Below are 17,137 nucleotides of genomic sequence, written 5' to 3' on the forward strand. Positions count from 1 at the left end.
CACCCTGACCCCCTAGGCCTGCTTAGGGGGTCCCTCAAACATTTTTTTTTTAAATTGACAAAATCCACACAGGGTGCACGGAACAGGCCGCGACACAAAAAAACGAAGTGGCCAGGGAGAGGGGCCACGCGACCCCCCTTACCAATAATATGTATTATTATAAACAGACCACAAAGGACAAGCCCCGGGGAATGGGGTCCCCGGGGCCATAAATGGGCATGGGAGGGTCGTCCAAGCAGCCCCCTTCCCGTTAATATATATATATTTTTTTACATTGGGGGTCAGGCCCTGGGGCATGGGGTCCCCAGTGCCCCAAAAAAGAAAAAAGAAGGGGGGCTACAAAGAGACGCGAGTGTGCCTAGGCCCCAGCCCCTCATGAAACCACTCTGCTAACGCACCATGTGGCGAGTTTTAAATTGGGGAACTAAATCCCCTTCAATACTAGCGGTCCCTGGGGGCCAACTAGCCCACCAGGAACCTCCAGTATGCGCCACGGATCTGCGTTGCAGAGAGGTGTTCTGAGGCCACGCCCCTTTATACACCTCTCTGCAACGCAGCTCTGTGGCGCTTAATGGAGGTACCTGGTGGGTTAGTTGCACCCCAAGGACTCTCAGGATTCAAGGGGAGTTAATCCCCACACTTAAAACACGCCACGGGCGCGTTTGCACAGTGGTGAAGGGAAGGGGCTGGGCCTGAGGTGACATGTGTGCAAATACGTGGTGAGGTGTGTTTTAAGTTGGGGAATTAATTCTTCTTTAATCCTGAGGGTCCTGGGGGCCAACTAGCCCACCAGGTACCTCCAGTAAGCGCCACGGAGCTCTTGAGAGTACATGGGTCCAACTAGTCCACCATGTACCTCCAGTAATCTCGCAATCTAGAACGCCCACAGGTCATGTTTACACAGTGGTGAAGGGAGGGGATGGCGCCTGAGGTGACGTGTGTAAACACGCCCTGTGGCGGGTTTTAAGTTGGGGAATTAAGTCCTCTTTAATCTTGAGAGAACCTGGGTCCAACTAGTCCACCATGTACCTCCAGTAAGCACCAGAGAGCTGTGTTGCAAAGAGGTAGTCCGAGGCCATGCCCCATTTTACACCTCTCTGCAATGCAAGTCTGTGGCACTTACTGGACATACTTAGTGGGTTAATTGGACCCCAGGGATCCTCAGGATTCAAGGGGACTTTATCCCTCAACTTAAAATGCCCACAGGTCGTGTTGGCACACATGTATTCTCAGGCCCCCGCTCCCTTCACCAGTGTGCAAACGCACCCTGTGGCGTGCTTTAAGAGGTAGTTTTAATCCCCCTGCCCTATTGTATACTAGGGGCTTACAGAGGCGGTCATACTAATCACAGGGGGACCCCAACGCAGTGTTCCCTAGTGTATGTAGGTGTTTTCACTGTATTCTGAGTGTCTTTTAACATAGCACTGGCTCAAGGACTGGTTAGTCAGACCACCAGCATCCATCTGAAAAAGTTGAGGGTACAGGATGATTTTGGAACAAGGCTTCTCTCTGCTCCTCAGTTTGTTCTTTCGGCACATTGTGCATCTTACTGCACTTTTCTTCGTCTTTGAGGACTTCTGTTGCATCTTTCTGCATTTCTTTTTTTTCTTTCTGTGCGTTTTTCTTCTTTCTTCACATGTCCTACCTCTGTAGGCATAGTTAGAAACTGGCATTTAGAAAACCTTTGAAATTCCCTGAAAAAACCATAGGTTTCGGGCTCGTTATAGTTAGGAATTAGCATTTAAAAAACCTTAGAAATTCACTGAAGAAACCATAGGTTTCAGGGGCGTTATAGTTAGCTGGGCATTTCACTTGTACAAAACAATTGAAATTCCCACGTTATAGTTAGTTCAGCTAACTATAACTTGCGCGCCCGCAATGCACTGCTGATGACGTCACATATTACATCACTCATGACTAAGCATGGGCGAATTTTGCGAATCTGGCGTTCGCGAATTTTGCGAATTTGCGAACTCGCAATCCGCAAAATCTGTGAATTCTCGCGAATTTGCAGATTTTTTTTTTGTGTTCGCAAGGATTTCTGCCAGTTCGCAAGGATTTCTGCCAGTTCGCGAGGGTTTTGTACCAGTTCGCAATTGCGAACTTACATGTCGGCTCGCAACGGTCACGATTATGTTGTTTCTACGTCTGGTTCATCATCACAGGTTCCCAGAACCCTCTGTTTCACCCCTGCCACCCTCTATTTTACCCATGCCATCCTCTGGTGCATCAATGCCACCCTCTGGTTCATCATCACTGTAGATTATGGGGGGGAAAAGCAAGCACAGCTGCCTGCTTCAACTGACATGAATTAATTTGGGGTTGATTTATTAATGTGTCACTGTTTTAAAATTCCAGTCTGGCACCTGCTTCCTTATCTGTAATTTGCTTTCTGTTGCAGTGCAATTTTTTTTTCCTGGACCTTTATGGCCTACTTGTAGCTATTCTATGAGCCTGCTGTGAGGGTCAGAGCAGGGTCATATAATTGTTGCAACTAGCAACTGAACTCTGGAGGGGCCCTTGTCAGGAAGCACTACAGGGAATGGTTACTAATGATGAGTTTGAACTTTTGAACCTGCTGAATGCTTTTTTTGTGTTCGCAAGGATTTCTGCCAGTTCACAAGGATTTCTGCCAGTTCGCAAGGGTTTTGTACCAGTTCGCAATTGCGAACTTACATGTCGGCTCGCAACGGTCACGATTATGTTGTTTCTATGTCTGGTTCATCATCACAGGTTCCCAGAACCCTCTGTTTCACCCCTGCCACCCTCTGTTTTACCCATGCCATCCTCTGGTGCATCAATGCCACCCTCTGGTTCATCATCACTGTAGATTATGGGGGGGAAAAGCAAGCACACCTGCCTGCTTCAACTGACATGAATTAATTTGGGGTTGATTTATTAATGTGTCACTGTTTTAAAATTCCAGTCTGGCACCTGCTTCCTTATCTGTAATTTGCTTTCTGTTGCAGTGCAATTTTTTTTCTCCAGGACCTTTGTGGCCTACTTGTAGCTATTCTATGAGCCTGCTGTGAGGGTCAGAGCAGGGTCATATAATTGTTGCAACTAGCAACTGAACTCTGGAGGGGCCCTTGTCAGGAAGCACTACAGGGAATGGTTACTAATGATGAGTTTGAACTTTTGAACCTGCTGAATGCTTTTTTTGTGTTCGCAAGGATTTCTGCCAGTTCGCAAGGATTTCTGCCAGTTCGCGAGGGTTTTGTGTAAGTTCGCAATTGCGAACTTACACCGCACGCAGCAAAAAATCCGCTGCGTGCGAATTTGCGGATTTTGCGGGAAATTCGCAGATCTCGCGGATTGCGAATTTACCAAAAATCTGCAAAATCCGCGAGCGTAATGGATTTTCCGCCCATGCTTACTCATGACATAGTCAGTGACATCACTCATGACATCACTCATGACATCCCAAATGACATCACTGATGACATCACTGATGACATCATCCTTGTAATAGAGTGGCAGACCTCCTCTCACCCTAATATAACCTTTGATACACACATACAAAAATAGAAACTAAAAATTTTAAAACAATGGACATACAATACCAGTAAAAACAACCTATTCAGTAATTCTAAGATCTACATACACATCCACTTATTCACCAACAGTCCTATATAGTCACTCATACATGTACTCACTCATCATATGTACTCCTACACCTATACATCCTGTTACACACCGCCACTCATCTATTTAGTTACTCACACACATAGTCACTCATGCTAATAAAGAATCAAACATCCATTTAGTTGCATATACAGTTATACACACACCACTACACTTACTTATACAGAAACTTACACATACTTACTCTTTTGAACAATCACTTATAGAAACACATACTTATTCTTACAGGAACTCTTCCAATCTCTCACTCTCACATATCATCACTTATATACACCAATACTCACATATACAAGTTTAAAACATATGTAGTTACTTATAAAGACACTATTGAGACAGTCATTCACTCACTAACACACCCATACACACGCTCATCCACCCATACAGTCCTGCACACATACTTTCTTCAACACATACAAACAGTTACGCACTCATTCATGCATCTATGCACTAAGTAATACCCTCCACTGAACCATACAGACACTCAGACACTCATACTGATACTCGAAAGACCAAGTAATAATCCATATAGACACTCATGTAGCTACTCACCAACCCATACAGTCACTGATACTCAAAGTGAGGGACTGACACAGATATTTACATATTTAAACATAACTCACTAACCCATGTATTCACTAACATTCACTTAATCAGTCCATTATACAATCAATTTTACAACAAAAAAAATCATCCATTTAGACACTTATATACCCATTTATTCTTCCATCGACCTTGAGATATACATATATAAAACATATTTAATTTTCAGAAAAACACACATTCACTGGATGATGTCATCAGTGATGTCATCAATGATGTCATCAGTGATGTCATGGGTGATGTCACTGGCCATGTCATGAGTGATGTAATATGTGACGTCATCAGCAGTGCATTGCGGGTGCGCAAGTTAGAGTTAGCTGAATTAACTATAACAGGGGAATTTCAATGGTTTTGTGCGAGTGAAATGTCCAGCTAACTATAACGCCCCTGAAATCTATACCAATAACATAAAATCTATTAAGAAAAACATTCAATTAAAAATTAAACTTAAACTGTTTATAAAAATATAAACCCAAATTTCCCACTCCAGTCAGTGCTACAATAGGGAAAGTGTTGGATAGCGGAGGGGTAAAAATTACTATTCCAACTCCAATGATTGCAACAGTAGGGAAAGCGTTGGAGAGCGGAGGGGGAAATTTACTATTCCCACGCCAATGAGTACAACAGTAGGGAAAATGTTGGATGGCGGAGGGGTAAAAATGACTATTCCCATCCAGTGAGTGCCAAAGTAGGGAAAGTGTTGGATAGCGGAGGGGTAAAAATTACTATTCCCACTCCAATGAGTGCAACAGTAGGGAAAATGTTGGATAGCAGAGGAGTAACAATTACTATTCCCACTCCAGTGAGTGCAACAGTAGGGAAAGTATTGGACAGCGGAAGGATAAAATGTACTATTCCCACTCCAGTGAGTTCAACAGTAGGGAAAGTGTTGGATAGGGTTGGTGTTGGATTACGAAGAGGTAACATTTACTATTCTCACTTCAGTCAGTTCAAAATTAAAGACAAACAAAATATCATCCACAAAATTAAAAAAAATGTAATAGGAAATAAAATATATATATATATATAAATATGTTAAAAATAAAAGTAAAATATTTAATATTAAAAATTAAAGGAAATAAAAATATTATATTGTTGAATGCATATCACAAATATCTAAAAATATAATATGAAATTTAAAAAAAACTTTTACAAATACATATTTTTATTTACAAATTACTTATTAACAAAAAGATTATTTACTTCCTACCCAATAACACCACACAACTCACAACCCACATCGAAGAAAAAAAGTTGTTTGCATAATTAACATAATTAATTGTACCGAACCCACAATTTGAACATATGCAACTGTATTTATGTTATTTTAACTGAAAAGCAATAAATAAAATAAAATAAATTAATAAATAAAAATTAACATAATTAATAATCAGTTAAACAAATATTATTAATTAAAAAGCAAATTAAAACATTTAAAATGTAATTAACTTTCCACCCTTTACAGCTATAATCCCTAACCACACCTAAAATTAAACTGTAAAAAAGTTAATTACACTATTCAAAAAAATCAATTAAATAGCTAGTAGTATTTAACAGTAATTATAACGATAAATTAATTTGCTCCCCACCCTTCATCCCATAAACCGAAAAACCACCCATAAAAAAATAATTAAACAGTTACCCTAATTAATTATCAATTAATTAATTAATATTAATTAGCAACTAATTATTAATGAATTAAAATAAATTACTGTCCATCTTTTACCCCTAAAAACCGCACAACCCACAAATAAAATTAATTTAAAAATGTCCTTATTTAATTGTCAATCAAGGAATCATTCTTAAATAACAACTAATGATTAATTAATTAAAAATAAATTACTTCCCACTCTTTACCCCTATAAACCCCACAACCCACACATAAAATGGACCCCAAAAAATTTCAAACACAATTAACATTATAAAATCTCAACTAAATTAATATTCATTAATTTATTATGATTAAATGACTTCTCATCCTATTACCCTTTAAACCTACAACCAGCTGCGGAACTAAAAAACGCAAAATGTAATTAAAATAAAATTATTAACTACAAAACATGTAACACATAAAAAACATAAACAATACTTATACAACAAGACATCACATACATTTAAAATATATACTAAAATACATAACACTAATTAAAAAAATTGATATTTTAAACAATTATGTTTTTGCAAAAGATATTAACGACTTCTACATTTTTTAAATAGATATTTCTTACCTGAAAGTCAATATTGACTGACCATGATGTTCTTGCTGTCGATATTTCGGAGTCACTATATTTAAACTTGATATTAGTGTAAGTCAACATTTCCAACTTGATATTTTGACTGAATAGCGAGCAAGTGACATCACTCACTCACACTCATTCTCACTTATTCAGACTCAATAATTCCTACTCACATTCACTCATTCATTGTCACTAACCCTCTTGCACTCACTCTTATTCTCACTCACTCATTGTTGCTCATTTGCAATCTCATTTATTCATACTACAACTCTTACTTTCTCACTCACTCACTCACTTTCCCTCATTCTCATTTAATTTCACTCAATCTCACTCACTCACTCTCACTAATTCCTTCACACTAACTCTAACTTACTCATGCATTCTCACTCACACACACATTTTCACTCACATTGACTTTGAGTCACTTTTACTCTCACTTTGATTCAGTCATTCTCACTCATTGGTCAGTAAAATACTTACTATTTCCATCACTCTCACTCATTCTCTCTCACACTTATTCTCACTTCATAGATCTGACTTGGGCAAGCCAAGTCAGAAGTTTGTTCTCTTCTACTACTAATGGCAGTCAGTGCCAAGGAAGACAGAAACAATGGTCTTCTTCCTCTTCAATGAAAGATTGCCCAGGGCTCTCATACCAGCTGAGACCAGCCATTCGTATAGAAAGAAGAGTAAGAAGGAATCCGTAAATATTCTAGTGCTGAAGGAGCCCTCATGAAAACCAATTTTGGGGGGGGGGACTGTCAATGACACCAAATATTGGGCCTGATTACGGATGCGGAAGTCCCGCAGTAGCAATTAGGATGCAACCGCCACTACTGCAGTCGCAATGTCTATATTTTGCATTGGGGCAAGTGCTGCTGTCTGAAGCACCTGCCACAATACAAAAAAGGGACACTTGGCATATGCCTGCCCTACGTGGCAGGCACTATGCGGTGCCTGCCACATGGTGCAGGGATATTTAGAGGGGCACCATAGGTGCCTCCCAGCTCCCGTGTTTGAGGTCAGGTGGCAAGGGGGCCCACTAGGGTCCCTCAGAGTCCCTTGCTGCCAACCTTTTCATGGTAGGTTCATATAAAGGAACATTGTAATGCCTACAGCGGTGCCTGGTAGGCACCACCTGGTTGCCGGTGGCGGTCTCACCGTTGTTGTAGTCAGCCCCATTGTGCTGTGCATTTGGTTGATCAGGCTGCTTGCGTTATTTTCATGAGTTTAATGTATATATCGGAGTTTTACAACGCACAAACTAAAACCCTAAAAAGATGTGCAGAGTGAAGAATAACAAAGTGCAAAGCAAAGTAAGTGTGTGAACAAGTACTTAAAGAGGATGCATGGTGCATTCAGGCATATTTAAATAGGATAGAATTCTGAGGAGGATATTATTTACATCGATAATTGAAACATTTGATTTGTGTTTGATTTGTGAAGACTCTTAACATCAAGCAAAGAGGTCTGTGTAAGGAGCATGCTATCTGCCATCAATGAGGGTAGGCCTAGATCCCCAACTCCTCACCAAACTATGAAGAAAAGATCTCTCCTCCACATCCTACTTGTAAACAACTGTAATCTAGTCTGCTTCTATTAAATCCCTTCATTACTTCCAAGAAATGCTTGTGTTCTCCAAGCCTCAGTGCCTCCAGCACATGCATGACATGTCATCATGTAAAAGATCTGGAACCCAAAAGACGTGTAAGGTGTGCCCTAGTATGGGAGCGCTATGTCGAATACTTAGGGGCCCATTAGGATGACAGGCGGAAAGGCCGCCCGTCATCCTGTTGTGTGTAGGAATCGCCCGCCATAAGGGCGGGGGTCCCGTTGGGGGTGTAAGGATGCGCCCCCCACAGTGGCGGGCGCATCCTGCATCTATAGCATTGCGGCAGGCGTTGCTGAAAGCACCGCCCGCCGCAATGCTAAAGATACATGTTGTGCATTACAAAGCACAACGTGACAGGCACCGCGCGGTGCCTGCCACGTTGTACTTTGCAATGCTGGGGGGTGCCATAGGTACCCCCCATGTGCACCCCCCACCCCACCAGAGTCCCTGTGGGCCCGCAACGGGCCCGCAGGGTGTCTCTGCATGCCTTTCCGTGGCGGCATTGCAGCCAGGGAAAGGCATTGGAAAATGCCCATGCTAATATGGCAGGCGGTGTCTGATAGACACTGCCACCACATTAAACCTTTTCTGCCCCGGCCGCAAGGCAACCGGGGCGGAAAAGCGGCGGACTGTCTTTCTGTCCGCCGCGGTCCCCCTCGCCATGCTAATATGGCGGGGGGTCATTCCGGGTAGGATGGCGGGCGGATCGCCCCCGCCAGGCCGACGTTGGCTACCGCCTGCCTGGCGGGGCAATCCGCCCGCCATCCTAATGGGCCCCTCAATATTAATGTTTTGTTCCTTTACTCTGAATACATCCCAAAGAATAATACTGCTCTCACTCAGGGGATCCAAAATATTAATTAAAAGCGTTCTGCTTAATTTTTTGTTAATGATCAGACGACCATCCAAAGGGTTCTAGGTGAGGTTACAGAAATCATACTGAATCATGAATGCACCATACATCCTCTGCCTTCCTCGGATTGGCCAGGAGGCAGTTTCTGTCATCTGTGCTCTGTTCTCCCCAAACCCCTCTTTTTAATCCGCCCTCCTAGGGCATCCAAATCAGTTATCCCGGTGAAGGGCGGAGATGTGTAATTCATATTCCCATAGACATGTTTCCTGTTTAGGCTTCTTAGGGTGTAGAACTAGCCATGGACCAGAAAACCTGCTCTGCACACTTCAAACTAACCACTCCCCTGCAACTAGTTATCATCCATTGAGAGGTCATTCTGCTTCTCCCTCAGGACCATTCATGTATGCGTGTTCAGCTTGGGCATCTAGTGGCTCTTATAGCTCTGTGTAGCACCTTCACCACTGCTGAGTAAATTTCAAATGCTCAATATATGGCAACACGGTATCCCAAGACCTCCCGCCTCACCTAATCAGGTTAATGCTCCTTTTGACTCTTTCTAGTCTAGCTTTCCTAACTAACAGTGTCTCCTTCTCCTGGGTAGTCCCACATCGGCTTTTAGTATGTGTCTTTTCTGTCTCGCTTGGGATGCAGCATCGTCTTGTGCCAATCACCAATAACGCATTCAGGTTTCAGTCGAGTAGTTTACTCATACTCAAGACGTTTACATCGGTACACAGGACAGGGAGGTCCCACAGCTGCGTCAATCCTGACCATTGTCGCCAGCATCAAACCGTCACTATTTCACCCTCAGGAGCATATGTTCAAGGAAGTGGCGGAGTGAGGTATAAGACGTCATGGCTTAACGCCTCACTCCGCCACTTCAGAAACACAATGCGGCACCATATTTACAACGATATGGTGCATCCTTGCATTTTCGCCTGCACTGGCACTACACTTAGCAGTGTAGCGCCAACGCAGGTACCCTTGCATCATAGTGCAAGGGTGTCTGCGTGCAGGGGAAAGATTGTTTATGTACAGGAAGGTCCCCGGAAGGGGGGCCTTCCTGTACATAAACAATTCAAGGCATTTTGCTTTTTCCATGTGTGCTGCCTTGTGCAAAGACGAGGAGAAATGGTGCATTTCTCCTCATTTCGCCAAGTTAGGACCAGGTTTTCCCTGGTGTTAATTTTGGCGCTGCCTCCTATTTACCCCGCCCTTGTAAATATGGGGCAGTGTCAAAATCCATGGGTGTTGCGGTGGAACACCCACCGTAACTCCCACTGCCCACCCCTTTCACACTAAGCATAGCGTGAATGGGGGCTTTATTTACAAGGAAGAGTTAAGCCACGTTCAGTGGTTTTACGCTGCCTTGTAAATAAGGCAATGCCCCTATCGCCACCACAATGTCGTAAAAAGTGTTCATATGCCCCTTAGTGTTGTACCCCATGCTCATACATTCTGGTACATGTGGGATACAATGATGACAGGCAGACAGTCAACAGAACCTAGATCATAACACAACACATCGCAGCACAAATGGTATCCCATGAGATCCTGGGTCACAGTTGTTTTGTAATTATTATTTGGTTTCATGTACAATAGATAAAAGAAAACGTAATATTAACAACATCCTCCCACCATCCGTACTTTCCCTATTTCCCTCCAATACACTCACCATCACAAGGTTCTATATACTCAACTGCATTTCACTCCTTCCTGGGTACGTCCAACGGCCCACGTCTGGTTTTTATTCCCTGATGGATCTACTGTGTCCCCTCCCAGCCCTCTTAGAAGGTGAGTGCGCTCTACTCCCCCTCTTAACCCGCTCCCTTGTCCCAACTTCCCATATCTTATCATATTTGCTTATGCACCCTCTCCCCTTTCCATTATTCTGCAAAATTCCATTCCCAATACCCAGTCGAGATGCACTGGGAGAATCCCTGACCCCCATATCTGTGCAATCTCCCTTTTTGCCACCATTGAACCCATGTTTACCAACAATTTCAACATCTAGAATGGTCCGCTAAGCCCTATATGCCCAATAGCACTAACCAGGACTGTAGTTTCAAAGGCAATGCAGTCACTTCCTCTAATGATCCCTCTCAGAAGGGTCGAATGCGGGGCAACTCCACAGTGTATGTAGGAAAGTACCTTTTAAACCAAAACCCACAGGCAGGATGTGTCGCGTCCCCTGTCTTCCCGATCTTTTGGAGCAGGGTACAAATGTAGTATATCCTATGCAGGACTTTGAGTTGGATCAACCTAAAACTCACTATTATTGCATCCATCGCAGTGAACTCTAATGCTTTCACCCAGTCATCCTCCTCCAACTCTCCTTCACCCTGTTCCCACTTTCCCTTTAGCCTTAGCAGAGAAGCCTGTGTGTTACACATCACAGCCGTATGTCCTTGAAATCATCTTCTGTTCTACCCGCCCATCCAAAAGCCTGTTTTCTAAAGGGAAATCTTCATGTGTTTCTTCCTACAGGGTTATACATTCCCTAAGGGTGTGCAGCAACCTGGCATAATGCAGCCACTGTGTTTCAGACATCTTATATTCTCTCTTGAGATGGGAGAAGGGGACCACCCCATTCGCGTCCCACACATCCGCCGCTGTAAATATGCCTTTTCCGTCCCAACCTTTAAAGTCCTGCAAGGACGTCACTGGCCGCATCCTGGAGCCTTACCACAGTGGTGTTTCAGGAGTTAACCAGAGATTTCATCACATTTCCCTGGTTAGTTTATTCAAAATCCATACCATGGTTTCTGTCATTGGGCACACCTCAGGTGCCAATTTGCCCCCATACAGTGTGTGCAAGTAACTCTTTGTCCCCATTCCCATTCTATTTTATCTTAAAGCCGAGTCTTCCCTGTCCACATATGCCCAGTCACTCGCCACACTCACTTATGCTGTCTCATAATATTTCTGTATATTTGGTAATGCATCTAAGACTTCCAATGTTATTCTGGGTTATCCTCCTGCACTAAGTAGTGCTTAGACCAGTGCATCTACCTTTGTAAAAAAGGCCTCCGGTATCCTATAAGAACTATTCTGCAGTATATATTACAACCATGGGAATGCAACCATTTTAAACATCCAAGCATTCCAAGTTTGCCCCGTAGTACTAGTCCGGGTGTCTAGCTATCCAGATTCTCAAATCCTTGAACTGTGACATATCTATCCATAGAGGGAGTGTGGGTCACAGTTGTAGCGTGGACCTCCATATGCCCATTTACAGTGTGCATCTGTTGATTTCCTTGAACCTGTCTGTTTTCCTTAGTTCAACCCTCTGGTAGCTTGGCACAAAGCAGTCAGGCTTAACTTAGAGACATTGTTATGCAGCACTTCAAAGAGCAATAAACTGAAAACACAACACAAGAAAAATCTTCACCTAATTAGAAAAATAGAGTAACATTTAATAAATTATTTGAGACCAAAACAACAAAAATCCAATCTGGAGAACTAGAGATATGCAATATCAAAGGTTTATGTGAAAATAGTGCCTAGAAGCACAAAGCACCATCTGTCGTTATCTGGTTGTGCTAGACCATGACAAAGTCACAAATTCAGGCCAACCTAGTTGGAGTGTGGGCCGGATACAGCAGAACAAGTATGGTATACATGATTAGGTTCGTAAGTGTGCATGCATATATGGAAGCAGGTATTCTTCAGCGCTAGGAATGAAGCAAAAGAGTGCTTGACAGGTGTCAATCAATCAGTCAGGAATTTGTGAAGCGCACTACTCTCCCGTGAGGTCTCAAGCCGCTGAGGGGAGCCTGCTCTGTATCAGCCAAAGAGCTAGGTCTTGAGGCTCTTCCTGAAGATGTGCAGAGTGGGGGCATGTCTGATGGTTAGCCGGAGCTTGCTCCAGGTCTGTGCCAGGATGTAAGAACAGGTCCTTTCACCCGGTCTGGCTCTGCGAATGCGCAGGGTTTTGGCGAGGTCGGCGGAGTGGAGGTTTCTCTTGGGTACATGGAAAGAGACTCTTTCGTTGAGGTCTTGGTGTCTGGTGTTGTGGAGGGATTTGTAGGCATGAGTGAGTAGCTTGAAGCTTACTCTCTTCTCGACGGGGAGCCAGTGGAGGTATCGTAGGGGCTGGGTGATGTGCTCATGTCATGGGATGCGGAGGACGAGGCTGGCAGCAGTGGTCTGGATGGTCTGGAGTTTTCTGAGCAGGGATTTGTTGATTCTGGCGTAGAGTGTGTTTCCGTAGTCCAGTCTGCTTGTTATGAGTGGGTGGGTGACAGTCTTTCTGGATTTGGGGGGGATCCACTGGAAGGTCTTGCGAAGGATGTGGAGGGTGTTGAAGCATGTGGAGGAGACGGCATTGATCTATCGGTTCATGGTGAGGGAGGAGTAGAGTATGATACTGAGGTTCCTGGCGTGGCCCGTGGAAGTGGGGGTGTTGTCGAGGGCGATGGGCCACCAGGTTTTGCCCTATGCTGAGGGGGTGGGTTCGAGGACGAAGACTTCTGTCTTCTCTGAGTTTAGCTTCAGGCAGCTGCTGCTCATCCAGGATGCAATGTCTTTCATTCCTTCCTGGAAGTTGAGTCGAGGGTGGCACCGGGTTGCTTCGTGAGGAAGAGGATGAGCTGGGTGGTGAGTGGGACCTTCTTGATGTTGAAGAGCTTGGGGCTGAGTGATGATCCTTGGGGTACTCTGCAGTTGATCTCTGTGGGTTCGTAGAGGAAAGGCGGGAGTCTGATTCTTTGGGTTCGGCCAGTAAAGAAGGAGCTGATCCAGTTGAGGGCGGGTCCCTGTATGCCGGCATCGTGGAGTCTGATGGTGAGGGTGCGGTGGGAGACGGTGTCGAAGCCTGCAGAGAGGTCTCGTAGGATGAGGGCCACGATGTGGCCCTGGTCGATGAGAGTGCCGATGTCATCAGTGGCAGCAAGGAGGGCGGTTTTGGTGCTGTGGTCGCGGTGTAATCCTGATTGGGTAGAGTTGAGGATGAAATTGGCTTCGATGTAGTTCGTGAGCTGGATGTTGACGATCTTCACGATCTTCTCGGTGACTTAAGCTGCTAAGGGGAGGAGAGAGATTGGTCTGTAGTTTTTGAGGTCTGCAGAGGGCTTCTTGAGGAGGGGCTGACTTCTGTGCGTTTCCGGTCATCAAGGAATGTGCCGGATTCAAAGGAGGCATTAATGGTGCGTTGTAGCGCGGGTGCTATGGTGGCAGAGGATTTGTGGAAGATGTGCAGCGGGCAGGGGTCCGTGGCGGCTCCTTAGTGAATGCTCTTCATGGTCATGGTGGTGTCTTCGGCTGTGACGTCGGACCATGCGGAGATGGTCAGATGGCTGGCGTTGCTGGGGGATGGTGTGGTTTCGGTGTCAGTTGTCTGTTCATTGAAGTTATCATAGAGGGACTTGATCTTGAGATGGAAGTAGAAGCCAAGTTTGTTGCAGAGGTCTTGGGAAGGTGTGACGTCTGATGCCTCGCTAGAGGGTTTGGTGAATTCCTGAATAATGCTGAAGAGTTCCTTCAAGTTGCTGGAGTTGGCGAGGATTTTGTTCTGGATGAAAGTCATTTTTGGTGGATCTGATGCGCTGGTGGTATTCTGTCATGGCGTTCTTGTCGGTGATTCAAGCTTCTGGAGTTTCAGTGTTTCTCCATACTTTCTCAAGACGTCTGCAGGTGCGTCTGGATTTTCAAAGGTCAATGGTGAACCAGGTGGCTTTCATGGGGTGCTGTCTGTCGGAGTTACGGACGGGTGCAAGCTTGTCTGCGCAGTTGGTGATCCATCTGTGCAGTTTGTTGGCTGCACAGCTGACGTTGGTCGTGGTGGGAGGGTTTGTGAGCTGTGTTTTTTTCGAAGGAGAATTGTATACAGTGGTGGCCTTTCCAGAGGGGTTGCGTGGTGTGGCTGAAGCGGATTTCTTGAGAGGCTTTCAGAAGCAACTTGGTTTCTGCTTTTAGACAGAAGGGAAGAGCGTTCCAGGTCTTTGCAGTAATCACTGAAAAAGCTCGGCCTCCCATTCTGTTTTTTTTTTTTTTTTTTACTTTGGGTCTTTGACCTGTAGTGCAGATGCTGATCAAAGTGCTCTGCTTGGTGTATATTTCTGAAAAGGCAGCAAGACACAACTGTTGTGCGTGTTTTTCAGAGTGTATTGATTTATGGCAATATCAGAGCGCTTTTAAAATGCATCTCTTTCCAACTGGAAGCAAGTGGAGAGCCTTCAGATAATGCACCATATGCTTTTTTGCGAGATATTTCGATTTAGCCTAGCTGCTGCATTCTGAGTACCCTGAACCCTTTTCTGAGCGCACTTTTGAAGTTACAGGTATAACACATTGGTGTAATTCAAATTGTTAATTACTAATGCCTGGACGAGCTGCTGTTTGTGTATGTTGGGCATAAGTGGACCTGGAGGTGGTGGTGAAATGCATCATATTGGTGGTGGTGATATTGCTGATGGAAGTAATGGTGGTGGAAGTTGTATTGGGATTGTGGTGCTTGAATTGCTACTAGTGTTGTTGGAAGTGGTGCCACTGGCAATGGTATTAATGACATTGATGGTGATGGCACTGGCAACGGTATTCATGGCATTGCTATTGGTGGGATAGCGTATTGGTGGTGCTATTAGTACAGGGGTTAGTGGTGGGGGTTGTTACTATTAATTGTGGGGGCACTGGTATGATGGTATTAGTGGTTGTACTGATGGTGGTGGTGGTGGTAGAGAAATGGGTATGGTATTGGTGTTATTGTTTGTGATATTGATGGTAGCACTGATGGTGGCAGTGATAACTTTGCTGGTGGTTAATGTTGGAGGTGGTGGCATTGGTGTTGATGGTTGTATTAGTAGTATTGAAGGTGGTGGTATTGGTGCAGCATTGGTGAAAGTGCTGATATTGGTGGTGGTGGTATTGGAGCTGTTTGTGGTGGCAATGGTAGTGATGGTGGTGATATTGGTGTCATTTTGGCAGTTATGAGCAAGTGCCCACATAATATCGTGTAAATCTCGTAGACAGACCTCTTGACTGCTTTTTTTGTTTATCATACCTGGAACCTCAACCCAAAGATGCTCATCAAAATGCACAGAGGAAGCAATTTTAAGTTCAAGCTCGCACTTGTGTCATTAAACAAGCAGAAATAACGACAACAGTTAACAAAAGATTGTTTTGGTACACAATACTTATATGTGACAGTGTTTTAGAAATAAATAGTTCCTTAGGCATTGCAATACAAGCACTCCATAGAAATGTTAATGATACACCATACAGTCACTAGCATGGCGATGAGAGAGAAATGCTCCTCTGAGCTGAACCAAGATGTGACTAACAATGTCTCAAGTCAATAGCAAAAAGAGGGTGATCCGATTAAGCCAACTGTTGAATTAGGCTAACCCAACAGCAGTTCCATGTATAATTAAATGGATAGATATTGAAAACAGCTGTGCTGTTAACCCAGACATATAAATTACTTCATAAATTCAATAGTAAAGCATTGATATGAATAATTATTGATATATGTACATCATCACCTACAGGCAGATCTGCTTTTTAGCGCACAATATATATGTTCATTCATTCACTAATGAAGAGTAAACCTCAAAAGAGTAGGAATTCTTACTTTGTCATTGCAGGTGTCTGGAGTAGGTAATGATTCTTCACAGGTTTTAGAGTGGCCCAGAATCTTTTGATCATTCCAAAACTGAATGTCATTCGGACTGGTACCTGAAATAAGCACATTTAATGGACTCACTTTAATGTGGAACTGCAAACCTCTTACCAATTTCCTGCTTTTTGCCCACCATATTTGTCCACCCTTGCACCACTCAAACCGCTGGAAATATTACAATAATCTGCCAGTCACCTCCCCTCAACTCACTACAAGTCAGCCTAGATTTGCTTCACATCATCAATGGTATATCATTGTCTCAAATAGTGGAAATGGCCTATGTTAACATAACACCGTTATCTCCACTGCGAATAAGGAGTTCAAGATTTGGGGTGTGCGATCTTCGTTTAAATTCTTTTTGTATAATGACATGGATTTTTTATTTTTAAATGACGTAAAATTACATGAAATTATTTGAAACGCAATTTCTATTTTTTTGGCACAAAGTTAATCTCCTCATCCGAAATAGACATGAGAATGTGTTTCAACCTAAAAAAAACTTCAAAAAAATACAAGAGTCACTCGCATTCTCTTGGTTCACATTCTTCCAGTGCTTCCACATTATCATATTT

At 43.7% G+C, this 17,137-nt stretch overlaps 1 protein-coding gene across 1 annotated transcript in view; it reads right to left on the minus strand.

Moving 5' to 3' along the window:
* Window positions 1-17,137, minus strand: part of LOC147733250 (mucin-2-like) — a 596,915-nt gene that overhangs the window by 528,286 nt on the left and 51,492 nt on the right. The window contains exon 4 of the mRNA XM_086958940.1: window positions 16,518-16,621. Within this exon, the coding sequence (XP_086815066.1) occupies window positions 16,518-16,621 (104 nt within the window). The remainder of the gene's footprint in view (window positions 1-16,517; window positions 16,622-17,137) is intronic.

The sequence above is a fragment of the Lissotriton vulgaris genome, chromosome 2_1 (assembly GCF_964263255.1).
Source record: "Lissotriton vulgaris chromosome 2_1, aLisVul1.2, whole genome shotgun sequence".
In the NCBI taxonomy this organism is placed as follows: domain Eukaryota; kingdom Metazoa; phylum Chordata; class Amphibia; order Caudata; family Salamandridae; genus Lissotriton; species Lissotriton vulgaris.